Source organism: Denticeps clupeoides, chromosome 5, assembly GCF_900700375.1.
Source record: "Denticeps clupeoides chromosome 5, fDenClu1.1, whole genome shotgun sequence".
In the NCBI taxonomy this organism is placed as follows: Eukaryota; Metazoa; Chordata; class Actinopteri; order Clupeiformes; family Denticipitidae; genus Denticeps; species Denticeps clupeoides.
The window spans coordinates 19,708,757-19,736,183 of NC_041711.1; the positions used below are offsets into that span (position 1 = coordinate 19,708,757).

The 27,427-nt window shown below is 43.8% G+C and overlaps 2 protein-coding genes across 4 annotated transcripts; both read right to left on the reverse strand.

Moving 5' to 3' along the window:
- Positions 1 to 3,330: 3,330 nt before the first annotated feature.
- dhrsx (dehydrogenase/reductase (SDR family) X-linked) lies at positions 3,331 to 26,844 on the reverse strand. Of its 2 annotated transcripts, XM_028980489.1 has the most exons (8): positions 26,185 to 26,844; positions 26,040 to 26,049; positions 17,402 to 17,509; positions 16,617 to 16,685; positions 10,646 to 10,747; positions 7,668 to 7,875; positions 5,970 to 6,177; positions 3,331 to 4,877 (listed from the first exon to the last, which is right to left on the reverse strand). In XM_028980489.1, exons 3-8 carry the CDS (start codon positions 17,454 to 17,456, stop codon positions 4,704 to 4,706), a joined length of 816 nt encoding a protein of 271 aa, XP_028836322.1. In that variant the 5' UTR covers positions 17,457 to 17,509; positions 26,040 to 26,049; positions 26,185 to 26,844; the 3' UTR covers positions 3,331 to 4,703. The 2 variants fall into 2 exon arrangements, with proteins under 2 accessions (XP_028836322.1, XP_028836321.1); XM_028980488.1 differs by lacking the exons at positions 26,040 to 26,049; positions 26,185 to 26,844 and adding an exon at positions 23,087 to 23,314.
- LOC114790424 (zinc finger BED domain-containing protein 1-like) lies at positions 18,336 to 23,222 on the reverse strand. Of its 2 annotated transcripts, none has more exons than XM_028980486.1 (2): positions 23,087 to 23,222; positions 18,336 to 21,376 (listed from the first exon to the last, which is right to left on the reverse strand). In XM_028980486.1, exon 2 carries the CDS (start codon positions 21,304 to 21,306, stop codon positions 19,249 to 19,251), a length of 2,058 nt encoding a protein of 685 aa, XP_028836319.1. In that variant the 5' UTR covers positions 21,307 to 21,376; positions 23,087 to 23,222; the 3' UTR covers positions 18,336 to 19,248. The 2 variants fall into 2 exon arrangements, with proteins under 2 accessions (XP_028836319.1, XP_028836320.1); XM_028980487.1 differs by having other exon boundaries at positions 18,336 to 21,358; positions 23,087 to 23,218.
- Positions 26,845 to 27,427: the final 583 nt, after the last annotated feature.

Here is a 27,427-nt window from a genome sequence, read left to right on the forward strand (position 1 = left end):
CTTCTGTCCGACTCTCAGCCATGACGCAGGCAATAAAATCACTTGGAACAGATCAAAACTGCAGAATGCTGATATAAATTCACAACCTTATTACATTATCGTTATGTACATTCATCAGGTTTAAACATGCTGGGTTGTGTTGGGTGAAGAGGATGGAACACGTTACCAACACCACCCCAGGTTATTGTGCCAAATAGGGTAAATGTTTGGGGTATGTGATGAGCACACATTGACTACAGGGATTTATATTTTTGGTAATTATAGAACTTTCCCACAATTTCATCAGAATGCGCTTTAGTTCACTGTGATGACAAAATCTTTGATCCAGTGTCCAAGTGTCCTCTGTAGGGCCTTTTAAAAAACATGAGCTTCTTTTGAAAAGTCAAACAGTGAAAAATGCAGCGTAATTTCATCTTGCCAAGTGCATGACACTTCATAATTTTAGTCTTTGGGGTATGGACTAACAGTGTCCAACAAACAGATATGACATCTGCAGGCACCAGCTGCTGCCCTTGCCTGAGTGACCGCAGTGGGCCACAGACAAACATGCATACAACTAAACTCTTTTGCTTCAAGCTTGCAAAACAAAGATAACGGAGAATATATTGGACAGGCTAGGCTCATAATGGACATTTACCAAACATGCTGCATCCAGAAAGTGCATCCACCAGCATTGTGAAGAACTCTTCACCCTTTTACCATCCAAGAAAAAGGACAGAGGGGTTCGTGCCTTCACTGCCAGGCTGTGCAATCATTCCAGCTTCAACAGCTTCATTTAGAATTTATTATCTATTATTGCAGTGTTCCATTTGCACTTTTTAGCACTCTCTGTCTGTCTTTGTTGTCTACATGTCTTATGAGATGTTACTCTTGTTACTATTGCATTGCTTGTCTTGCACTGCCTGTGTCCCATGTTTTTGCTCTTTATGTAGCCCAGTTTGTCTGTGTTGCACAAGTGCACAGTATGTAACTTTATTGAATTGTTTAAATGTTACATGTATCACCAGGTCTCGGAGAAACCCTGTTGCTTTTCACTATGTACTGTCAAACATGTATGTAGCTGAAATGACAATAAAGCTCACTTGTTCTTGATTGTGCCTGGGAGCAATTACATGTCATCATTTTAAAGTGTCTACTCCATCTAATTTGTGCATTTAAACAGACTGAACTCAGAGCAAAGCACCATTTAATTAAATCAACCAATTTGCTTCAGGCTTGTTAAGTAGCACTAACCAGGCATGAGCCTGTTTTGAGTTTTTATCTGTACTTTAACATGCCTGTGAGACATTGCCATTTCACTAGAACACTACAGACAACTGTCAAATTTACTACATATCATGCAAGCTCATTTGAATAAATTAGAACATTAGGAAAACTTCAATAAAGTTTTAAACAGCTTGAAGCTCGATTTGCCTTTATAAAATTTCCTATGGCTAGAATTACGGTCAAATGTCAATAACACCCATGATTTGCATATAGTACAAGGAACACTGAAATCTATGCAATGTGCACCAAATTACTGTATGACAGTGGGCTGTAGAAGGGGACTGAGGACATCACTGCTCTTCTTCTGCTGTTCTGTGTTGAGTGCCTGACAGGCAGCATGCAGAGATTGGATGTGTGGAACTCCAGTCACTGAGGGAGGCCTGACAGGCAGCATCTATTAGGCCCTGCAAGCTGCATTTGGAATGTTCCTTATCAGTGGACAACAGCAGGACCACTCACAAGATGGCAGGCATGCGGAGATAAGTGCTAAAAAGCAAGGCCCCGCCCCCCTCTTCAACGCACCCACTTAAAAAAAATCACAAGCTCTGCAGAGGCGCTCCCCATTTAACATGTGATTAGGATCACCCTTCAGACGGCAAGGGCACAGATACAGGACGTCTTGAGAAATTCTCTCTTTAAAAAGGAATCAGAGAAGATGAGCATGGTGGCAGAAGGTGCGGTGTGGGTAGTTTGGTAAAATAAAACTCATGACACTCACATCACATAAGAGAGTGTAAATGTTCATTTGGCATTGGACTCCCCAGGCTGATGGCACAGCTGGTGCATGGCATCGCATGCCAACTGCTTAGACAAGATTTGGATTCCATAAGTGACATCCTCCAAAGTGTTGCGAGGGTATGGGTGAGACCGGAAGAATGGCAGTTCCTCAGAGGGATTTCCTTTCCACACGTCAAACCCCCTCTCAAGACTTTATTATGCTATAAACTTTATCTTGCCCAGGAGATTTCTCAAATAGCATGCATTAATGAAACGATAGTTAATTGTGAGTACTAATATGTCCAAGAAAAGACAAAACTATATTGTGAAGATGTTACTTGTGCTCATAATTTCAACCTTTCAGTTCCAAGCACCGTGTACTGTAAATTACTATAACTTTGAGAAGGTGGACATTTCTGTACTGACAATGTATTTTGATTGATCATAGGTAGCCAGTCCTTTCCAAACAAAACAGTGATTCACGCTTTTATTACATGACTTCTGTAATTCATTGCTTTTTGGGATAAGCCAGACATCTCTAGCTCGCCTACAATTAGTACAAAATGCAACTGCACAATTTCTCACTGGTACAAACAGGCGAGATCACATAACCCCGATCTTAGCCTCACTACACTGGCTCCCTGTCTGTTTTAGAGTCCGGTTTAAATTTCTTTTATTTGCTGTTAAATCACTGAATGGCTCGGCTCCAGCCTATCTGCCAGAACTACTCCACCCCGTTCTCTCAGGTCCTCAGACCAGATACTATGGTCTGTTCCTCGGTCACATTACAAGCACAGAGGCGACAGGGATTTTGCAGTGGCCACCCATGTCTATTAAACAGGATCCGTGTTTAATCACTGTGTTTAAATCTCATTTAAAAACTCACTTTTACACCCTGGCTTTTAACCCAGTGTGACGTGGTTCTTGTAAGGTGTTCTTATATCGTGTTTTATGTGGCTTCTTATGCAGTCCTTTAACTCTTTTAATATGTTGTCTTAAATATACTGTTTTATTCAAACACTTGTTTAATTCAAATTGTTGCATGTTTAATTTCATTGTGTTTTTCTTTTGTTCTTATTTTTTAATGAACTTTTTGTCCATGTCTGTTTTGTTCCTGGTAATTTAACTGATTTTTTATTTTAATGTACAGCACTTTTGTCAGCTCTTACGTGCTTTATAAATAAATATGGTCTGTATGGTATAGGTAATATTGTAATGATTTCAAACACTGGATCTCTGAGTATCATGAGATCATCATCATCAGTAAATATTGTCAAATGATCACTTGTTAAATAAACAAAGCAGATATGAATGTTTAGCTGTAAAAACGTAGGCAGGACACCGCTGCAAAGACTCTGATCAGTGGCTTTATTTCATTTCAGTGCAAACCAATGTGGCTGCACAGAACTGCAGTCTTACTGTGACTCAGATCTCTCCAGGATCACCCAGCAGAAATCATTTGGCAGCCCCTCCATTCTGGGGCTGAGCCAAAAAAGAAGAAGTGCATTTTCACAGTGATCAATCACAATCGGGTTTGTGTATATGTGCGCACATGGACCCAGAACACAGTGCAGATTCATTCATACATTCACTCATTCCTTTGTTGTCTCTCATACAAAGACACATGCTACTCAACAGAACAGCATGGGCTAATATTGGCACAGGGACAAACTGAATTACATTAGGCAGGGGCATGTGTCTGCTTCACTTGGGTGCAGAGACAGAGGACACAGACTCACAAAACCTGCACAAGGAAATAAGGACACCAAGACACAAAAAAAAAAAAAGACCACTTTCAGCAGGAAGAGGAAAAAAAAGTGAGCGTTTCAAGGAGGTGGCCTCCTCCCCACACGTGTGGAAACATGAGGACTATTTTCGGTGATTTGTGGCGGGTGCAATAAACACAGGTCATGGAATGTAAGCAAACAGAACACACAGCAGTTAGATTGGTCAGTACAATGCACACTGAGGAACACCACATGGAACATTAACACAACATCAACTAAAGGTCAGGCACCCCCCCCCCCCCCCTTCAAAAATGAAGCAAAATGCCTCTTATGCTAGAACAATTGACACATTTTGAAGATATTGGGAGGCTGGGGTACAGTATAGGGTTTAAAGATTTCTTTCAGTACATCACCCACCTTTAGCCCTTGGCCAAAAATGTTTTAATGTGTCGAGTTCATACTATGTATCAGGCAGGACAGGTGGGGATTCCAAATGCAGGGGGAAAGTGACAGAAGAGAGAAATCAGAAGTCAGTAGATGATCCGGTGGAGGAGAGAATACAGTTCTGTGGCTGATTTTGTGGAAGAGAAAGCTACTGATCTGTGTCCTGCGAGCTCCTTGAAGCTGCCCGGTCACAGGCCAAATGGCCAGCGGGGACAGAAAAAGACAAGGAGGCGTGGAGAGAGGCTGGTGCTTCAGATGGTTACTCAAGGGAAGCCGTCCTAGTGGGCTTGTTTGTTTTATTCAGAACGCCAATGAGTGGAAAAAGAGAACGCCACTACCCTAGCCCCAACTTATTTGGGTGGTGACAGGGAGAGCATCTAAAACAAAACTGTTGGTGTCCATGCCTTCAAGGGAGGGGAAGAGTACCATCCAGCACTCTTGGATTTTCATGGTGCAACTTGCTGCTGGATCAGGCTGGTGCAGAGGCAGATTGGAGTTGATTGGACACTCTGGGTATACTGTAGTAGAACTGGTCACCTTTACAGTGCACTAGAGGCCGACAAGTGCACAGCTCTTCTTCCAGAGTTCGGCCTGGAGCTCGGTGTCGTAAGAGCTCTCGGAGGATGCGGTTTTGCAACCGTTGAACAGGTAGCAGCCACCTACTTCCTCCATCTCAGACGCAGTGGCAGCATAGATGGCAGTGGAGGCTCCCTGTGCAGGCGTCTGAGGAAAAACAAAAAACTAAATTAGATTTCAGAAGCATCAGTAAGGCTTATTTTATGCTATAATTGACTGGTTTGCCTGCCGTTGGGGGAAGACAATGCAAATTCATTACACATTCAGAACATTTTGACATGTAAATTTCCCACTTGTGGGGCAAATTAAGGATCGTCTTATCTTGTAAAAATCTGAAACAACAGTAGTTCCCTTCCAAAAATCTGAAAAACCCTTTGGGAGCCACACCGAGGCCTTTATTTCTCCCTAGAGAGACTGTTATTGTATAAAAGCTCGACAATTTAATAAAGTGAATGAGATCCAACCAAACCAGAGGGCAGAGAGACTCAACAAGGCAGTCTGCAGACTAGACAGCATAGACTGATATGCAGGTAGCTATTACAAGAGGGGCGAGGTACTTGCTAGGATTTCATTACAGAGGGCATTCATAAAAAGGATTATATTACTGACACAAAGTATCTCTTTTAATCTGTTTAAAGAAATTGCAACAACTTAACATTGACTATTTATTCTGAATCGTTTGATCAAATGGATCATGGCTGCAATAACTGGCTGATAAAGCTCTCTGATGCTCCAAATCTTGCAGAGCACTCACCAGCTCTGGCAACTAAAAAGGATATTACAGCAATGATAAGTATCAGGGGGAGCGAATGTCAACATTTATCATCTGAACAGGATACTGCGAAGTGAGGAAATTACATTCTGATTTAGGGGATAATCTTCATTAGTGTGACTCTTAGTGTCGACACATGACAAAGGTCCACATCTATGGGTTTTCTGTGTTGGGACAAGAAAAGTCACATGAAAACTATTTATAATTGAGTTGAGAATGACAGTCCTGTTTCTAAGACTAAATATTTTTGAACCATTTAAATGTATTTAACACAGTGATGAAAGTGATTAAAAGCATTGGCCATGCATAAACAGTGAACCACCAGTGTGCTGATTTTGAGCTTGTTGAGTCAAGAATTCACTCATGAAAGCACAATCATCTCTTGATGATTTCCCAATGAGAAGACAATGACCACGGCCAATAGAAACAATATGCAGAGTATACTGACACCCATGGAAAACACGTACCCTGAAAAGCAGTTTAGCCACTGGAGCCTTGGCCAGTTGGGCCGGGCCACACAAGTTTTCATAGAGATTGGTGTCCACCATGCCAGGGTCCACAGCATTGCTAGTCACATGGTAGCCCCCAACTGTGAGCATGTCCTGCAGGTGGTATGTGAAGAGGACCAGTGCCAACTTGCTTTGAGAGTACGACCCATGGGCAGAGTAGCAAGATCTGAAAGACACACAGGCAATAAGAATTAGGATGAGGTGGGTGGTGTAAGAGTGCTAACTATCATGTACCATCATGATTATACATATTGGCCCTACTGGCCAGAAAATAATACAGACCTCCCTAATTCAAAAAAGAACATAAACACTTGTTACAAAAAGCAGAGACATTTGGGGCAGAGGTGGCCTAGCGGTTGAGGAAGCAGCCCCATAATCAGAAGGTTGCCGGTTTGAATCCCAAATCGCCACTGAGAAAAGCACCGTCCCCACACACTGCTCCCTGGGCACCTGTCATGGCTACCCACTGCTCACCAAGGCTGATGGTTAAAAGCAGAGGACAATCTGCTTTGACAATCACTTCACTTTCACTTTTTCCCAGTAAATGAATGTAAAACACAACCACATATTAGCCAATTTTCATTAAAAAGCCACCATTCCATAACATTTATTCAATTAGCAGACACTTTTCTCCAAAGCTAACTTCAAAAGTTAAAGCTCTTCTTCATAAGAGCAAAATATTTGCATAATCTTTTATACCCTAAGGTCACAGCTCTCTGTTTGCTACACAGCTCCACATGTCTCAAGTCAATATCCAATTACCAAACCACAAAGCAATTATCAGGCATAACCTTATGAGGAAATGGTCAGAGAATTCAGGGCTCAGGGGCGACACGCAGTAATGCTATTTGTTCAACCTATTCCTATTTTCTCAGTACGCCATGCCTTGAAGGACAAGTTACAGAACCCGGAATACCATGGAATCAAAGTGATTCCTGTGGCCGGCAGCATTCTTTCATTTCTTTCTTTTTTCTCTCCATCTTCATTATCTTCCCCACTTGTCTGTGTTTACCGTGGCAGTCATATCCAAATCCACTCATCTCTCAAGAGGTGCCAAAGCCGTCAGTCAATCAATAGATATCCTTTGCAATTCCCAAAGCCCAGGTGGTAGCCACAGCTGTCAAGTCCTTGAGGAGAAAGTGGCACAATCATTTTCTGCTGGAGAAGCAGGTAAAGTGCAAAGCTCAGTGGCAGACTACATGAATCCATCACCGGATGCAGGTGCATGTTTGGCCCAAAATGGTCCTTTATGCATATTAACTATAGTAAACAATGTTCTAAAAAGTTTAAGTGGGGTTAATTTTCCTCATTTCATTATACTTGTGCTCCCAGTACACAGTGTAGGTCCATTGTTCCCTTGGTTCTCCCCAGTTCATAGGGAATCTTTGAATAATTAGGCACTGAATAAATCAAACGGAACTGGAATGAATTGTTTCAATGAACCTAGCGTGTGATGGTGATTAGCATAATCCATAAAACAACAAATACTAAGAGGCAATTAGTTTAATTCAGAAATCAATAAAACAACTTGTCTGACTGGTGAAGAGGTTCTTGTTGAAGCAGCCTCTCAGCATTTAGCGCACAGTGAATCAGTAGGGGTCCTAACCACTGGCATTCCATTAAAAGCCTGAGAACCAGTAGCTCTGAGACCCTTGCCTCCCGTTAAGGTCGTCCATGATCATCCTCCCGCCGTAGTGAGTGGCCGAGGACATGTTGACAATCCGGGAACAGGTGCCGTGTTTCCCTGACCTCTTCAGGGCGTCCAGCAGTAAGTTGGTCAAAAGGAAGTGACCTAGGTAGTTCAGACCGAAGTGGACCTCAAAACCTTCCTCTGTTTGTCCCTGTGGTAGAAGCATGACACCAGCTACACAGACACAGACACAAACACACAAAAAAAGAATTTTAAAGCTAGCTATTCATGTTCCATTCATTTCAGTCAATGCTGTTGGAACAAAGTCCAGCTTTATGCAGTGACGTGATAAAATAAGACATGCAAACACCACTTTGTGCGGAATACTGCCACGCTTGTACAGAAAGCATGTTTTCAACATGGCATATTTGGGTGCTAAAGCGGTGCTTTATGTGTTCGGATTTCATGGTAGGAATCATGTGTTTGTCGTGACAAAATACATTAGCATGTATTCAGATGAAAAACATTGATATGCTTCTTTAACATATTAAAACCTAATGGCATTTAAAAATGTAGAAAAAGAGGGAAAATGTGACAACGAGTCTTCATCTCACTACACTGGCAGCAAGAAGCAGTGCAATCACCAGCACCGCCGTTCTGGTCTCCTTCAAGATGCTAGTGCAGACATACAGAGCAATCACCGCGGTGCACCTCTTACCTGCCACCCCATCCACTCAGAACCATCTTCAAAAGAACTACCTTGGACAAACGTCCTAAAACTAGTTCTTAATTTGATTTTGAGAAAAAAGAAAAAAAATCCGCTAAACAGTTATCCAGGTTTCAACACTCATCTTTCACCAATGTAAAAATGTAAAAATGTAAATGTAAAAATGTATATATTCAAAATCACATGGTGACGTCTAAAGACCTGAGGTCCTTTGTTGGGGGCAGGATGCAGAGGGATAACCAAGAAACAGCTCTCGTAATTCTGCTTCTTCCTACCATCAGAATATAAATGAAGCTCTCAGCAAGATGACCGCCTGCACACCATGCATGAAGCATGTGGGGACGTTTCTCTTGAATCGATTCAGTGGTGGGCCTGACACACATATACACAAAAGCATGTTTTGCTCAGCGTGTAGCAAGAGATAAGATTCTTTGTGATGTGGACGAGCTTGTCTGGCCTAATTTTGCCCACCGACGGGAAGAAGCATTGTAGCCTGCATTGCACAGTCATACCGTTTTCAAATACTGCAATGTTATTTGCACAGTGTTTTCTATACAGTATTAAGTTTGCTCATTATGCAAAGAAAATGTTATGTTACAAATTGATGTAATTATGCCATACCTCCCATTTTGTGTCAGTCACATATACATTAATATGTTAAAGGCATTAATTCCTCAAATTTGTTGTATGCTACATCTTTAAAATATTATGAATGGCTGTTATGCATTTAACTAATTTTTAAGTGAGATTGAAAAGTGGACAGTTTGGTTGCTATATTTCTTTTTCAAGATGACTATGTAGTTTAGAAACTGTGTCTTGATAAACTGACATGAACTGCTGTGTAGATCTTCAACATTGAATGTGAGCAGTCAAGCAAGTGTCTGTTATAACATTTTGAGAAAGCATGCTGATGTTTAATGTGCTCACGACAGTACTTGCTATAGATTTACCCTGGGTGTTCGCAGTTGGGTATCCAACCCGTTTTCTTGTCACTGATCACTCTTAGCCACTGATATGCATGCCAACAAGTTCGAAAATACTATATTTCATTCAGAAATAATAATTAGAAAAAATGTGCTTGAATAACATATGACTAAAATAAATATATGTTCATGTGATTCAGCATCTCAGTAACTCAAAATTCTCATGCTAGAATTGAGTCCTCAGTGCCACATATCCCCTCCTGTCTTCTAAATGTAATGAGTGTATCAAGTGAGCAGAGGGATTTGAATGTTTAATAGCCCTAATGCCCCAAATCCTTGCTGGAATTCATCAGAGCTATTGTCTGAAAGAGCAAATTATTCTCACTCAGGAATAACCTTACGCTCCTGTGGAATATGTTTAACTTGAATATTACCAACATGTCCCCATATCAGGATTACCTTTTCCATCAATGTATTAAATGAAGTGAAATATAATTAATTCTGGAAAAAGATTGTTCCCATGTAATTAAAACAAACAATCTAATGGTGATAAACGGAGGCCTTTCAAATCTATGCCAAAGACAGCATAGATAAGCCTTTGTGAGCCTTCATAGAGAAGGATTTTGGTATGTCTGTAAGTCAGCCAGTCCTAGCAACACATTTAGGGAATACTTGGGGGGTCAATTGATGACCCTTCTACATCATTAGACTCCCAATGGAGTGGAACAAATGTCTTTGTCCTTCACCGTCCATCAGTGAAAAACGTGATGTGTTTATGGCGTAGAGGCGCCCCCGGAGCAGTGGATTATAAATTCATGTGGTAGAGAGACGGGATCGAGAGGGAACAGACCCACTGAGAATCCTGCAGAGATCAGACCTGCCACCCCCCACAATCAAAACCCAGCATACGTCAAATGGCAGACCCTCCCTGGCTTTGACCTTTATATCCATGGCTTTAGGTCTGGGAGAGATCTGATACGGTGATCTGTAATTTTTATTTTGCTGTTAATCTTAATTATAGTTATAAAATAATTACAAAATACAATGGCTGTGAATCAATTAATTATGTTTGATTTAGCAGAGATTAAAGATTGTTTGAGTGCAGCATCTCCATTGATCAAAAAATGCCTCATCTGAATCGACCCTAAATCTTTAAGTAGGGATTGTTTCTTGCTAGGATGGATTTTGCATCCGTGTCTTAGGTCAGACACCACACAGGAAGTAAAAAAAAAAAATGTATGCAATTTGTGTTATCTCGTTAAACTAATCAGATCGATTAACACATTAATGCAGACAACCCTAGAAAATGTCTGTGTACAGTATAGAACTGGCTTACCACATAGAGACAACTTACCATTGTTGACCAGGACGTGAAGGGGCAGACCTGTGCTCTTGAATCTCTGCACAAACTGACGGACAGACTTCAGCGATGCTAAATTGAGGTACAGGAACTCCACTGTGGAGAAAGCGAACACCTTTTACCCCCACATGTTCAGCACACAAATGAGTAGAGAGCCTCATGTCCTGTGTTCACGCTGACATCAGAATGCCTCATTTTCTAAAGTGAGCCATCAGCCTTGCCCCCGTGACATTGTTTGCATTACTTTTGGTCTATAATCCAAAAACCCACTCTGCGCTGGTTATCAACATCAAAGCACACAGCCAATTAATCTCATTTTAAAACTTGGCTCAGACACAAATTAATTCATCTTTCAAAGTGCTGCTTCGATCACAGGAACATATTTGCAAATGCAATGCTGTTTCTCAACTTGATAAAATCCCTTATTAAAATAAATCATTTTGGAAAGATAATATTAGTCATTTCCCAAACTGGTTTTTAATTGCTGACTATGTGTGAGGCAACGAAAGCTAAAATGGAGCTCACCCTAAAACGAGCCAATTTCCCAGGATATGAAGACAGCCATGTAGAAAAAAATGCATTTTCATGTCTGATGCAGGCTGTTCTCTAATTGGTGACATTCTTCATTCAGATTGGCAAGTTAATTAGCCTTTTAGTTGGGCTAATTGCCAGTCATTGAGAATTCATCTTCATGGGGGTCAGGAATCCTGCTCTGTACCCTCTACTGAGCCAGTTGTGTTGGTTGTACATGTACGACTCCTCACTGCAGGTCACTCCTGGCTCTAATCGGCGCCATTGTTTATTCGGCTTGGCAGGAGTGACCTTCATGCTAATGGATATTTGAGGAGGAAGCGTGCAGAGGCACAGGTCCGGATGAGTTTGACCCCGATGAACTGGCAACACGGGGCAGCTCAGACCGTCAGAGTTTGGAGCAAGGGTCAAGTGCCTCGCATGATTGAACATGCCGACAGCCCTCATGCAATTTTTAAGCCTCATGAGACGATGAGAACCGCCTGCAACTCCTCAGTCTTTCTGCCTTTCTGACAGTTCAAATGTAGTTTTTTTTCCACCTTCTTTCCTATAAAATCTTTTATCTTTTTTTCTCCTCCCAGTCAAGAGCGGAATGCCATAAATCTACTTCAGCTTTTCCTCTGAATTGGGAATGAGATGCAACATTTAAGCCTCTCATGTCATACTCTCATCGTAGTTCTGGCCACTTCAAAAATTCATGTTGTGCAAATCCTAATTGCTCATTTTCTTTAACCGTATAAAAGTGCAAAGAGGCCATCTCGTATGTCTGCTCACTAGATATTTAACCATGACTCGCTGTTCTTCGTGTAGCTCTGTCAATTCAAACACAATAAATCAAGAGTAGGTGTGAATTATTTTAACCAAGGATCTATTATTCTGGCTTCTGGATTTACAGTAACTGGCTTTGTTAGACCTTGTGTTTTATTCTGTGTTAGTAAGTGTATATCTGTTATTGGGTGGTAGTAGCCTAGTGGATAACACACTCGCCTATGAACCAGAAGACCCAGGTTCAAACCCCACTTCCTACCATTGTGTCCCTGAGCAAGACACTTAACCCTAAGTTGCTCTGTCCCTGTAGCTTCTGATTGTAAGTCACTCTGGATAAGGACGTCTGATAAATGCTATAAATGTTATTCTGTGCTGTGCTTCTGTGCTTTAGATGGGGCAGTGGTGGCCTGGTGGCCTAGTGGGTTAAAGAAGTGACCCCATAATCAGAAGGTTGTTGGTTCGAATCCCAGTCACTGAGGTGCTACAGAGCAAAGCACCGTCCCCACACACTGCTCCTCTGTCATGGCTGCCCACTTCTCACTAAGGGTGATGGGTTAAATGCAGAGGACACATTTAGTTGTGTGCACTGTGTGCGGTGTTGTGCATTTTATAGTTAAAGCTCAGTCTAGTTAGAGCTCAATGCCTAAACAAAACGATACCAACAAAGTATTCTGGTATACAACAGAGTTAATCGTACATTCTGAATATGTCTTTTGTAGTAAAGTAAATCTGCAAATAAATAAATATTTCCTTTGAGATTAGGTAATATGTCCTCCTTGGGTAATTTGTCAATGTGATATGCAGCTGAATGGGGGTGCAATAAATGGTTATATATGGGTGCAATGAGGCAACCTACAAACCTGGAAGGGAACAGATGGGTAAACGGGGTGGGGGAAAGGTCCATATTGATGCTATCATCGCGCTTTCATTACATAGTGGCACAGATAAATGGCGACTATGTCTAAATGACAGATAAACAATATTACCCTATCAGTTCTGTTTGGCCCTGCTGGGTCACTGGGCAGTCGCCCAAAATTGGAGGTGAGCCTGAAAATTAAAAGCGTGCAGAGAGCCATGCTCTCGTTCAGCGTTGGTCTGACAGGACGGGTGCCCTTCCTCTCTGAGGCAAACTACTCAGGCACATAATTCAACAAATTACATCTCTATAATTACGCTAATTTCCCAATAAATTGTACCAGTTATGCCACGTTTAAGGAGAGCAGCCATATTTTGAGCACAACTACATGTCACAAGAGGTGTGTGAAGAACGCATGGAACTGTGCTTTATGTTATTCAATTCCTACACTGAAGGGTTCGCTGGAGTGCCACGTTAGCATTTTCATGCAGATGATTTGCACTTTCAGCTTTGAGTGTAGGGGCAATGGCATGGAGTGTATTGGCAGTAGGGGTGTGTGTGTGTGTTTGTGTGTCGAATGAGAATAGGCAGCACACACTCTAAGGATGGATGTGACCCCCCTCTACCACAGCTCTGCCCCGCTGTTTTGTACATTTGAAGTTTTTCATCTGCAGCGAAGACGTTGAAAGGCAATGGAGGAGATTAGGTAACACTCAACCATTCGTTCCCCACGGCATATATCTCCAGTGGGAACATTTCTGCTCCCATTTTTATTCAACTCCACAGCGCTCAGCCCACCCCCCAACACACACACACCCCATTAAAGCATTGACATATCCATGGAAACATTATCAAATCAATGCCTATTAGCAGTAAAACTAAATAGATTTATCCATAAAACAGAGGTTGAGGTTTTCTTCCTATCTGTGCACCTCACTGAGTATTACTTTAACAGTCTTTTTTACTTTAACAAAGTCTTCTAAAGACTTTGCATCCAATCTCTCATATTCAAACTCTACCTATAAGTCAGATGGGTCTTAAAAATGCAATGAGTAAAAATTGTTGTAAGGGACAGGATAGTGATGCATTGTGGCAGTATACATAAACATTTTTATCAAGATCAAAAAAGGAGGACATCAGCCACCAATGGAGCGCGATTAACTTGCCATCTATGCTGATAATGAGAGAAGATGGTGCACGGTGCCACAGCAGTTCAATCTATTTTATTTTTAGGATCCCCCCCAAACAGTTTTTTTTTTATTTGAGGTTCTAGGTTTTACAGGTTCTAGGTCACATTAAAGGTCTTATTTTTGACATCACAAAACATCATTAACATAATTATAAATGTACAATTAAATATAAAATATATATGCAAATGGACATTATTTGCCATATGTCATCTAGAATGTCATCTAGAATTATGTCATCTAGAAATTTCTCAATGAGAAATTTTTCATACCAAATCGTTTTTTTTTTTTTTTTCATTTCAGTCCTTTGAACTGTTTTTTTTTTTTTTTTTTTTAATCCCTGTCCAAAAGCAAACTGAGGGCATCTGGCCACCAATAAAGAGTCAGAGTTCAGTGTGGTCGCCAGCTAGGCTGATAATTAGGGAAGACTGACCACAGTGCCAAGATGGCTGCTGGAGGGCATACAGCATCAGTGGGCAGAGCAGCAGATGCCCAGCCATTTGAGTCATGAACAGAGATATCACCGTCACGGTGCCCAGAATAGTGGCATGCCCTTGAATAATATCTCTTTAGCAAATGGCCACTGTAGGGCTGTCAGGCCGCTGACAGAGGAGAGGCAGCCAGCAAGAAGCCATGCTCCACAGTGAGCGACAGATTGATGCTTCCCAAAACCAGAGGAAAGAGGCAGATGGGCAGTAACTCGGCGGGAAGGCGGCTCGGATGTGATTTATAGCTCTCTCTTCCTGTCTGGTAGAAATAGCTGGAAATCAACTGGAAAGGAATGGAGGCCGGTCTGACACTCTGTCCTAACAAGGTCATTTCTAGGGTAGGATCCCGGTCCAAAATGATCTACAGGCTGTTCCTCAGCATATGTTCTGGTGAAAATTAGCTCATCTATTTAGATTTTAAACCTCCATTTCTGTGGAGGAACACGGGATGAACCCAGAATGAATGAAGGCATATGGCAAAAAGAATATTTCAACATATTTTCAAGGCACGTTTGAATGTCTGTATGATCTCCTCTCACGTAGGGGGCCAGATGCCATGAGCAGACAGCCCTGCGGATGAAGCCTCTTTTTCCAGGCCACATACTTCATCAGCCTAAACACACCCCTGCTGAAGCTTTGCAGAGCCCGAAGGCGAAACTGCAAGGCTCTGCGCCGTCCTGAAGCATTCAGCCGGCAATTAAGCAAACCCTTTCTGACAAACACCAAAGGATGTTTACGGTTGCCAAAAGGTAGGCTCAAAATAATAACCATAAAAAAAAACCCGACCGCTATCACAGACATGTCATATCAGTCCCACGGGGTGCAGTATGTTGTGACACATTTAACATTGCGACCAAGGGGAAAATCGCAGCGGGCGGAACGAATGAGCAGGTGGGGCACGCCAGAAATCAAGAGCTGAGACAGTCCCGGGGACGCAGGAGAAGACAGAGACAGAGACGGCCGGCAGAGAGACGTGTCAGGCCAGGTCCCGTCAACAGGCTCGGTGACGGCGCGTAAAGTCGCGCGTCACCCTCACACCTCGGACGTTCCCCTCATTGTGTCACGAATTTTTGCCGAACGCGAGGTGGCGTGTCCCACCAGAACCCTGCCCCGATTCAGTCACTCACCCCTCTGCTCCTCACTCCTCCCATTCACATAATGCACTCGATTGCCACTGATGCATCTTAATACAAACAGAAGTAGCGCATCTGCCTGTGACAGTAAATTTGTTTGTTCCTTGTAACAAATGCATATAAATATAAATGTGTATTTCAAATCTGTTGTAAATAGGTGAAGACCAGTAAAACCTCTTCTTACTGAAATGTCCTGTCCTTGGGAGGATATTTGGTCAGTAGCCTGCCTGATGAGTAAAATAAAATGCACATTAATGACATCGAGCCTGGCTTCAGCTTTCAAGGTACATTAACATCCAGACAACTGCTGACAAACTCTCACTCTGTGAGTCTTTTAGTCCTACAAGAGGACAGAGAGTGAACCAGGACGGCCAGGGGGGACCAAGGTAACAGTGAGGTACTGGAGAGAGGGTCTCCTGAACAGAACCCTGGCAAGCTGAATTCCCCTTGCTGTCTCGTTGAAACGGTGCCATTCCACATAATGAAGCCAGCGCTGGGCTCTCTTTTACCTCGAGCACCTTAAGCAGCTGCAACGCAGGTCTCCCAACTCATGAGGGAGGAGAACAAAAGGAAAGAACGGCTAGAAACATCCTCTACATAATGCATATGCATGACAATAAGCCTGCATGGCAGGCGGACAGCTTTCGCTGCTGACTTCTCTCATCTCTGCCTGAACGCTGAGGAGATGTGGCAACTCGGTCTTAACAGGAGGCGAGGAAAGATGCTTTCACTTGACAAAGGAACAAAAATGTCTGGAATATGTTGACAGTGCTCATTCAAAATTGACTAGAATATATGAATGCACGCACCATACATCAGTGTAATACAGAGGAGGGCGTTGTTTACTGGCTGGTCATTGCTGGGATTGGTTCTGGGCACCCGCAACTGGTGAAGTAGGTGTAGAAAATGAACAGGCGGACGCAACAAAGATGCTTTTTCACATTATATGCTGAAAGGATCAGCAGAAACCACATACATGCTGGACAGAGTGGCCTTATTTACCTCTCCCCTCCCCCGCCTCCTCTTGAATCTTCTTCACAGCATCAAGGCCCTCCTCCTCAACATTTCCAGCTGTAGGGTGGAAGCAGAGATGGTGGGTTGACACTCTGAATCCATCGGAAGGACGGTTAGCATCATGCCGACGTCACGGTCATCATTACTCTCGTCACCTGCTGCTTGTGAGATACATGGGGGTTGACGCATTTCAGCTCAGATTTCACTGCCTTCGGATCATGCCGGAATGATTATAACAGAAGTAAAGGCGCTAATGAATTAATAAACACTTATTCTGTATTTCTAAGGTCCATGTGAAAAATAAGTAATGACTATTGTCCACCCTTGTGGTGTCTGCAGGGTCTCGCTCCAGGTTGTGTGCATTAAAAAAGTGACAAAAGTCGGCACCGCAGCCACATTAATTTTCTTAGCGACTACAAAAATGCTCTCGCTGACTTGCCTCACCAGGAAGAAGACGGAAAAAAAAAAAAACTAATCTGCTCAGGCAGGAGATTCCTCGTCTACTTTCATCAGAGACAACCGTAGGAAAGCAGGAAAGAGCGCCACTTCCCTCTTCCATTTACTTCAAGGTCACGTTGTTGTGCTGCAGATCAAACCCTGGAAACGTGGCGGAATGTGATCTGAAAGGTGCTCATTAACAATTAAGAGCTAAACGAGGAGACGCTACGAGTGTTAATCAGTTCAGAGTGGGAGAGATTTAGCAGCCCCACGTGGCACAAGCTGCACGTCTGAGAGAATTGAAGTTGTGGTGGTATTGGGGTGTGATGTCGTACCGATTACCACATGCATGCCAAGGCTTGCCAGGTGTCTCGAGATCTCATATCCCATTCCTCTGGCACCTCCCGTCACTATGGCAACCCTTCCATTTTGATTTGGCAAAACTGTGTAAAGGTAAAAAAAAAAAAAAAAAGGAAACAAAAACAGGACCTGGATGTTCAGATAATAATAATAATAATTGCCATTTCTTACATTCATATCTCTGGGGAATTTAATATAATTTTTCTAGTGCTTTTCCCCTAAAAGATGGCACTTCAATTATGCAAATGTGTCCATCAAAAGGACTTTGTTATTTGCCGGGGCGCTTTAATTTCAGGGGAGGCTCAGCGTAAGCTCTGACCGGGACACACTCCTCATCTCCACCGGCCTCAGAGGTTCCACCGAGCGTCGCCACTGCATCGCATCCACGCAGCTCCTCCTTAAGAGCTCCACTGCATGATAAGATGACCTTGGGAGATATGAATAAACAGCAGCCCAGCGCCACGCTCCTCCGAGTGCACAGACGAGCGGAGCGATTTTCTCAGAAGTGCCTTTCAACGGTTATTTACCCAGCTCCTGTTTTTCTCCCCCTTAGCGCTTAACATAAATAAATCCGTATGTGTTATGATTCCATAACACGTGTACATTTGATATTTTTTACTGTATAAAGGAGGACATTGTTTCCAGAGCAAAATCCTCTGGACAAGGCTGCACTCACAGACACACAAAAAGGAACAGGAACAGAATGGACTTGTTGTGCTTGACATCATAGTCAAGTGAGGAGTGAGTATGACTACTGGGGTGGGCGAAATGGCCCAAAGACGGTAAGATTTCCGCACCAACAAAAATGATCGCAACATGTATTATGCTGTGAAATGTATCTGAAGAGGCAGCAGAAAATGACATACATTCATAGAACACGCTTAGAATATTCATACAGACACTGGAAAATTACATTAACACTTATCAATTTATTTAATCACGATGCACATAGCATGAATGACATTGTGTTTGTCTGCATCTTGATGTAATTTTATACTGCCCAGGCTTTTCCTGACCAGCACACGTATACTTAGGCCTTCCCTTATCGCACCATAAAATGAACAATACATACATTGATATGTAATTACTGATTTAAGTATGACGTATGTTTTACATTGTATTTCACTAATGAATTAAATATTATTTTTGTTACTTCACAATAAAACCCTTAACAGGTAAAATCTGTTTGTGTACAATGTTCAACTGACATGCAAGAACACATAATTCATACAATCTGTACTAGGAACCGCCGATTTAGGAAGGTAGAGTGGAAACGTGTATGGTCACATACAAATATCGGACTAGGACTCAGCGGATTACAGATTCTTAAAAGGATTAAGATTAGGATTGTTGAGGTATTGCGCGTGCTGGTGATTATTGTCTGCCTTTTTGCAAAGCCTCTGCATTTTCTGTCGTATTGTCCAAACCAGGGTTAGTCACAGTTTCTTTGTGCCCTGTTTGCATAATAAAGCGCCTTCTGTTCTTGTTAATAATGTATAAAATAACTCTACACATACATACTACAAACAGCCCGACTGAAGGAAGCGATGAAAAAGTAGTCATAATGTCTGGTGCAAATAATTTCAACAGATTAGAATACTCATTAGAAAAAAAATTCCTTCCTTACAATGATTCATTATAATTATAATACATGAAAGAAAATTTGGCGAATCATCTATACAGTCAAAATTTGCACAATATGATGATTGGCAGGCTATATGAATATGTGATGAGATCCTTTCAAAAGGTAGTTACATACATTCCAACGTAGAACACTCCATGACCAAACGATCACATTTGATTAGGGTCAGTTCCGTTCATTTTACGAAGTAGGAACAGGTTGCATCATCAGTACATCAACAGCTTGCTGTCCTGCTTCCTGAACAATTCCCCACTCTCCCTCATCATCCTCCAAAGGCTCTGCTTCATAGTAGCTCCTCAAATTCTCGTAAAGGAACACTTGCTGGTCAACATGTGCAGGAGCGAGCCGGTTTCTCTTTCCGCACAAAACGTTCCCAGAGGAAGTAAAAAGTCTGTGGCACGGGACACTGGTCGCTGGGACACACCAATATTTCTGAAGCACTTTGGGTAGGGTTGGGAAGAGGGCTATTCGATCAGACCACCAGCGAAGAGGATCCTCATTAAGGCCCAAGACCTTCTGTGACTTGAAGTTACTGAGCTCCTCCACAACCTGAGCGTGGAGCTCCTCCTGGTTTTCATCGGCGCCTGACTGGCAGAAGATCACTGCCAGTGGATTACCAGCATTACTGGTTGATGGAGGTGGAGAGATTAGGGCTTGCTTTTTACTAGGTGGCTCTTCCACAAACTGTGAGGACTCATCCGAAACACAGCATTCCTCCTTCCGCTTCTCGAGAACCAGTTTGGCCTCCTCCAACACTTTGGCTTCAACCTGTGTGCGCTCAAAAGGCGACAGAAAAGGAAGCTTCTTATAGCGAGGGTCCAGGAACATGGCCACTTTCAGAAACATGTCTATTTCCGCTGTCTGTTGGTAAGATGCCGTCAAAGCTTGTGCGATTGTCTCCTTAGCCATACTGATCTCCTTAATGTCTCCGTCTTTGGGCTTGAGTGTTGTACTCAAAAGCATGTGAAGAACTGGCTTTACCATGCTGATTGTTGGATATCTGCAGGCCGTGATCATATCTGCAACCTGCTTGAAAGACTGCAAGAGCTCAGTGAAGCCCTCAACTACATTCCACTCAGAAGCATTTAACAGCAGGTGGTGATTGTTGCTATCTTCCAGAAGGACTGAGGTGATGACAGCCTGGTGCTCCCTTAGACTGTGGAGCATGGCTAGCGTCCTGGTCCAGGAGCGGATCTTGTCGCTGATCAGCATGCTCTGAGACTGGCACTGTTGCTTCTGTCGTTCACGTAGCATGTACATGGCCACCAGGGACTGCTGGAAATATTCCACAAGTCTACGGCATCTCCCGAGAAAGCATTCAATTTTTGGCAAACGAAACGCTTGGTCCATTCCGTGATTAACAGTGTGTCCAAAACAAGGCATCTGGACGGACAGGTCCAGCAAAGTACAGGCTTTAATGACATCAACAGACGTGCCGTTGGTGGTAGCGCCATTAATTTTTTGAGTTATGCCCCATTCAACAAAAACTTCGTACAGTGCCCTGGTTATACCTTCTGCCGTATTGTCCTCTGGCACTTCGAAAGTCTTCAGACACCGGCTCACCATGGACAAGGCGGATCCAAACGGCATGCTTAAAAAGTGAATAGAGAGCGTGAGGTAGGTCCTGTTCTGTGTCCTGCTCTGCCATAGGTCTGTTGAGATGCCACAGCAGGCGATTTCGGAGAGCTCTCCAGACACAGCCTCTCGCACCTGATAGTACCGCTGGGGAAGAGACTTGGTCACAAGCTCTCTCCGGCTTGGTGGGGAGTATCTGGGGTCCGCGGTCTTCATGAGTGCCTTGAAAGTGGCTTCCTCTACCACGGACAAGGGATGCATGCCTTCACAGATAAAATTGAGGACCGCACTGGTCAGTTCATAATGCTTCCTACTTTCAAAACCAGTGCACTGCTTTGGATCTATGGAGGTGTGGTGTGAGGCATCAGGCTTTATCTTGGAGTAAGCCGTGGCATAGGCCTCCCTCATCTGCTCCGTGTTGCTCTTCACAAACTCACAGAACTCATTCGGGTGGTTTTTCTCAAGGTGGTAAGACAAGTTGGAGGTGTTGCCAGAATACGCAATCTGGGCCATGCATATGCGACAATATATTCTCTTCCAGTGCAAAATGCATCCGTCTGCATCCGTGTCAAATCCGAAATACCTCCACACCTTGCTTTTGGCTCTTGGATGGGCAACCAGGTGAAGGTCGGGTGAAGCTGCTTCTGCACCCTTACCCTCCATGGCCTCTAATCACCCAACAGATCCTTTCAATGAACTTCACTCATTAGAGTACCTGCCAAATAGGGAAGACCTGCCAGTGAAATAAAGGTGCAAAGAACTGTCAGGAACTGGCCTAAGAGCCAACATCCAAATATGATTCACATACCGTCAGAAATCCGGCTATTAAGACTTGTCTAGACCAGTTAAAGTATTGCACACCGCCAGTCTAGTGATCATACTAGATTCGGACATAATCTGACCCTAGCACTCCATTATGTGTGGAAAAAATGCTTGCTCTCAACATTTCTGGGACTTTAATGATAATGATAACTAGACAATATTTTAAAACAATAGTCAACATTTTTAGCTCACTGCAAATCTGTGATTCTGCTGAAGATAAAATACCAGTTCACGTGCTGAAGACACCAGTTCACGTGGTCACCAGCTGGCAACGGAATTCCACTATGGTCTGCAGAATGACGAGTGAGGATGATCCAGCTCTGGCAATTCAATCTAGCCAGGCTGTTTTATCCCCTGGTGCCGTTTGCCGACTCACTAAACTAGGTAAAACTAGTTTACTATTGTGGTGGGTTGACCGTGAACACCTACGGACTTGAATTACACGTGTGTTGTAGTCCGTCCTGTTAGGTGACGTGTCAGTGAATGCCTGCACTATAAACGCATGAATAGTGCACATTGTAAAGACAATGATTAAAATATAATCAAGACCACACGCCTACTGTAATAACATGCACACAAACTTAATGTCTCTGCACTATTATAAAGCAAATCAGTGGTAGCGCAGTGCAAAAATACATACAAAAAAAGCACACACACAAAAATATATGATGATAATACAGAAAGTCTTAGATGGGTTAGAGTGATTGATTGAATGCAATAAATAAATCCTATTACATTTTATTACATTCTAACTAGTTTTTCTCAGATAAAATATTCCTGAATACATTACTTCTTTCCATTAAGAATGTTTCAGCATGTTACATAAAAAATGAGAGAAGCGAGTGTAGCTAATCAGAGCGAATCAGAAAACAGAGGAAACCTTGTAAAGAGATTTTAATCGATTAAGGATGTGGGACTTTCTCCTCTGTAGGGATGTAAACGGCATACGAACTGTGATCACACACCAAAATTTAATATAAACATTTATAACGTTACATACTTATAAATATATCAAAAGTTGGCCTTACACGAGTATATAACCACCATCAACCATGGTTTAAATAAGGAGGACAGAGGAACCAGCCTGCAGTTAATTCATGATTAATATAATATGCCTATTAATATAATATGCAAATTACTATAAAGCGATCGCAATTAATTGACTGCAGTGCAGAAGTGTAACTCTATACATAGCAGACATTTTTTTTACTATTTTAATCGCACTCCCCTATCATGATTTAGGAACATCGATATATATGTCGGAATAGCGAATTCGGCAATGTTCAACATTAATCAGTGATACAACCTAGGAACAGCACAGAATTTTAACGAATTAAACAATTTTTTTCATATATCTCTGTCAGTGTCTCTGACTTTCAACCCTACAGATTACGTTAGTACACACGCGCGGGCGATATTATACCTTATACATGGTTATTACATATAATAAGTATTATTTAGCACACAACCACCAACACGCGAGTCTTGCAGGATAAGTTCCGCGCTTTTGTCTATGTGACAGTTTCTCGGACGTGTATCCGCCGACGCGTTCCTTCCTGCCACGTTAGTCTCTCGGCGGGCCAAACACCGACATGGCGGGAGTAAGGAGCGTTCCTCTAACCTGACAGGGCGAAGGACCGGTGGAACAGCTGATACAGAAGGACTTTCATCCCCACTAGATACATTCGGAGGAACGGCAGGAGGTGGCGGTTGACGTACGACCAGAGTCCCATGTCCCCCCCGCTCTCCGGCGCGTCCGCTGCGCTGACGGTGTCACGCCGCTTTCCTTCCGTACTGGTACAGGCGCGGCGTGACGACAGTTCCGCCTGCCGGAGCGCGCCACGCTCAACCCCTTCCGCCGCACGCCGTTTCCTTTCTACCGAACACGGCCTTTATCCGCAAAGTTTCCAAAGGTCATTCATGTCTGGATGATTACTAGTTCGTCACACTTCTGTGATTAAGGCGCTTAGGCCGTGCAAAGAATTTTGCATTTGGTTCAGCCATGAGGGCCATTGTGTCACCAGACCATGAAGTTCTGCAGAAAAACCCCCGAATCTCTGAAAACCTTTTCACATCTGTACAATTACACTTAAAAGTTGGGGCAGTGGTGGCCTAGCGGTTAAAGAGGTTGCCGGTTCGAATCCCGAACCCACACGCTGCTCCCGGGGCGCCTGTCATGGCTGCCCACTGCTCGCCAAGGGTGGTGGTTAAAAGCAGAGGACACGTTTCCTTGTGGCACTGTGTGCTGTGATGCAGTGTTTCACAATGAAAATCACCTCATTTTACTTCATGGACATTTAATCCTTTCATTAAGATCATCATACTGTGTCATGAACATTGACAGTTCCAAATTCTCTGCAGTGTCTCCTCCAACTGCCCTGTAACTGTTTAAGTTGGATAGATGTTCAAAGCCTTCCTCTCTGGATTGAGAACATTTAGCTTCTTTTGGTAATTTTGTGAACCGAACTTCTGAAATTTATTTTTCAGCCGCTGCCCCTCTGGCATCCACCATTTAGTTGGTAAGACAGACCTTTAATTAAACCCATCAACAGTAGGTATCTTGATATAGATCTGAAGACAATGTCTTCAGTGAAAGTAATGGGACTGTTCATCCTGCAAAGAGGAGAGACACTTCGCATGAATTCCCCCCCAAGAGACAAGAGGTGAGAAGGGGACATAAAAGCTGTTGACGAATGGTCTGGCGTAATTAGCAAGATGTTACAGTCACCTCCTCCTCATAATGATGAGCTACTCAGAAGAATGGACAGGGACGGTCGGGTTCTCAGAAGGAGACTCTGTGTTACATTAATTGAAATTAAAAATGTGATGCGGAGAAGAAAATGGAGGTAAAGGAGGTGAAAGGCACGGAGGAGGACATGAAGTGGGAGAGAAAAACACGTCGATATCAAGCTGCACGATGGATTCATATGGATTTTGTCCACAGTACAAGGTGACCTCGCACGTTCTGCTGTGACCCGTTGCCTCGTATCCCTTGTGTGCCGGTGTTGACCCGGGTGAGCTAACTATGTACCTCCGTGCATCAGAAAATCCACTTCGCGAAAAAATAATATTTCTATGATTGTGAGATGCATGGATATTTTCAGAAAGAAAATCCCCCCCACGCAACCTGCACTTCCACGGCTGAACTGTGGGAGTTCGATTCAATCAGGACGAACCACTTTCTGTAGAATTAAAAAAACCCACCAACTCTGGAGGTGCTAAAGATTTTCTAGTCAGTGTACCTCCGTGTCCCCACCAGCCACGTGCACCAACAGGCTGTTCATGGAACCGCTCTGGGGGGGACACTAGATTTTTATTCCCACCAACAGCAGGGGAACTGTACAGGCACCCCGGGGGGACAAACTGCATCTCGGCTCTGGTGGAATTGAAGTGCCTTAGAGAGTGAGAGAACAGGTGTGTGTGTGTGTGTGTGTGTTTAAGGAGCATTATTAAAACCGACTCATCTCTGAGGGCATTCTCAGTAGAAATAAAATGTACAACATAAATCTATTTCAACGGATAAAGTTCAGCATACGTCACTGGCATCAGCAGCAAAGTATTCATCATCCGTACTGTCTGCACACGCGTGTGAAATGTGTGTAACCATGACACACACACACACACACACACACACACACAGAGAGACAGACATGCAGTAGAAGTCAGATTGAGCGAGGACAGAGCCCGGAACTGTCGCCGTGTCTCAGACCGCCGTCCCGGGTCCCACAGCGGCCGGCAGGTCTTTCCTCACCAGCACGCTGAAGCGTCCTGAAAGGTCACAGAGGTCAAGCTGCACCAAAGACAGCCAGTCCCTCGTGCAATTCGATTTCAGGGCTAACTCGAGGGAGGAACCTTGGACAACAGTCCACTTTCCTCTTCGATCATTACTTTAGAGCTGCATATCTGGGTCACCCGCTAATCCTTCAAGCAGTGGGCCAATTCATAGTACTGAGGTGAACACGTCCACGCCTTCTTCAAAAGAGCAGGAGTAAAAACAGCTCGTCCTTTCTCTGTCCTTGAGCGCTCGGATCTGGCCTCGTCGGTGTCAGTTTGGGGGAAGGGTGCGCGGAGTTGGGGTCTGAAACGCGGCCGCTCGCCATGCTCTCCACGTTGCGCGGCGTGCGTCACGGCGCGAAACGTCCCCGAATTTTATAGCAGGAGACGCCGATCGTGCTCGGCAACAAATGGCTTTTTTTTAGCGCTTATAAACGCTCTTCTGCGCGTCACATTGTCGTGCAGGTATGACGGTCTAAATGTTCACGTCTCCTACACTGTTGATGCTTTTTTTTTTTTTTTTTTTTAGGATATCAATTTACAAGAAATTCAGCGCCATCGTGTTGATTTTTTGGGGGGTTAAAGCCCATGTTATTTTATGAACAGGTAAAAATCCAGATGTTCAGAGACCTTCTGAATGACAGCCTTCCATCAGTTCGCACAGAAACGCAGCAGCGCCGGAGCGCAACACGTTCGCGGTAAAAAAAAAAAAAATCACGAAAAGATCTTTGTATTTTTTTTGCACTTGAACGTCACCACGCACAATCGGTTGCCCACGGACGCCACGGGGACGGACTTACCGGGGTCACCCTGGCGTTCCCGTGATGACCGGTGCGGGGAATCCGTTTTATTCCAGATTGGAGGGAATGGGGGAAAAAACACGTCCCTGATCAAATGCCGTGATCACAGTCCACGTCTCGACATATATACCACAGTATTACATACAGGATCAGTAAAATCGCGAAAATGAACAACGCCACTAGGATCGCTTTGGTCACTGGAGATATTAGGGACTGCATGTCACCAGGCAGCGGTTAGGACCGGGAGCCGCTTCCCGAACGCCCCTGGAGTGCGGTGGTGGTGGTGGACAGCTTCAGCTTCAGCTCCTGCGTCTGCCACAAGCCGACCATGTCCGTGGGATCTGCACTGACGCGTGCCAACTTGTGGATCTGGCGAGGCGCGGACGTGGGCTTCTCCAAAATTCCACAGAGCGATGCGCGTCCATCTGGAGGAGAGACAGTAGAGAGAGAGAAAAAAACGCGCCGTGCACCAATTGGAAAGACGGGACCGGGGGGAGATCCACGTGGGAAGTTGGTGCTGGAAACACGGCGACCCCCCGATCTCACACGACGCGCTCCAGGTCGACTTGGAAAGTGGTTCGGATCGAAAGTCTCGCCTGAACATGGGTTTCCGAACCCGGTTTACTGATCTGAAAGCGGGTGGTTTTTATTTGGAAGATCTGGAAGTACGGGAGTCTGGAATGAGGCGGACCAGACCGGGATCCGGAAGCTCATTTTGGCATCTTTTCTGGTTCTTTTTTCAGTATGAACGGTGCACGGCTGGGAGCGACCGGCTTTCTCGGTTTTGCCGAAGGAACACGGATAACACATCTGGACTCCTAATGCGCTGCCGGCGTGCGGGAGCAGAATCTGGTGCGCGGAGGGCGCCTCCCTGTGGCAGGAGATGGATCTGCACGCGTCCTGTGCAGAAACGACACGCTCGTACGAATATATATAAATATAATAACGCCGTATTAAAAGAAAAAAATCAGAACAACAAAATTGTTGTAGCCGGACCGGTTGGATCAGTGTTGGGTTTTTGTTTTTTTTTCTACCACGCTTAAAATGACAGCCCTTCTGACTGGAACTTATTAAAATACCCCTTCTACTAAATACTTTGTAGGAGTGCACAGATAGGGATATTGAGGTTCAATGGATGGTGAAGGTGACAGGACTGTGGCTATATGGCGTGTCCCGGTGCCGCTGTGGTTGGAACCTGCGCCCTGGGCCCAGTGTGCAGAGATTTTTATTCCGCAACTGTGGAAAGAGCGTGTGGCTGTATAACGTGAGCCAGCAACAAGACGCCAGGAGGGCGTGGTAAAATGATGGGGAAATAGCACTGGAAACACGAACACAGGAAATGGACACTAGTGGTCTATTGGGAACGCTGGGGCTCCACCCAACTGTGG

What these genes read in the sequence shown, in the direction of transcription:
- LOC114790424 (XM_028980486.1), bottom strand. Translation starts at nt 21,306, where the DNA reads ATGGAGGGTAAGGGTGCAGAAGCAGCTTCACCCGACCTTCACCTGGTT.
- dhrsx (XM_028980488.1), bottom strand. Translation starts at nt 23,198, where the DNA reads ATGGGACTCTGGTCGTACGTCAACCGCCACCTCCTGCCGTTCCTCCGA. An exon ending in CCGGTCCTTCGCCCTGTCAG is followed by an intron (nt 17,510 to 23,086) that starts GTTAGAGGAACG and finishes ACCTTTACACAG; the next exon opens with TTTTGCCAAATCAAAATGGA. An exon ending in ATGGACGACCTTAACGGGAG is followed by an intron (nt 6,178 to 7,667) that starts GCAAGGGTCTCA and finishes TGTGTCTTTCAG; the next exon opens with ATCTTGCTACTCTGCCCATG.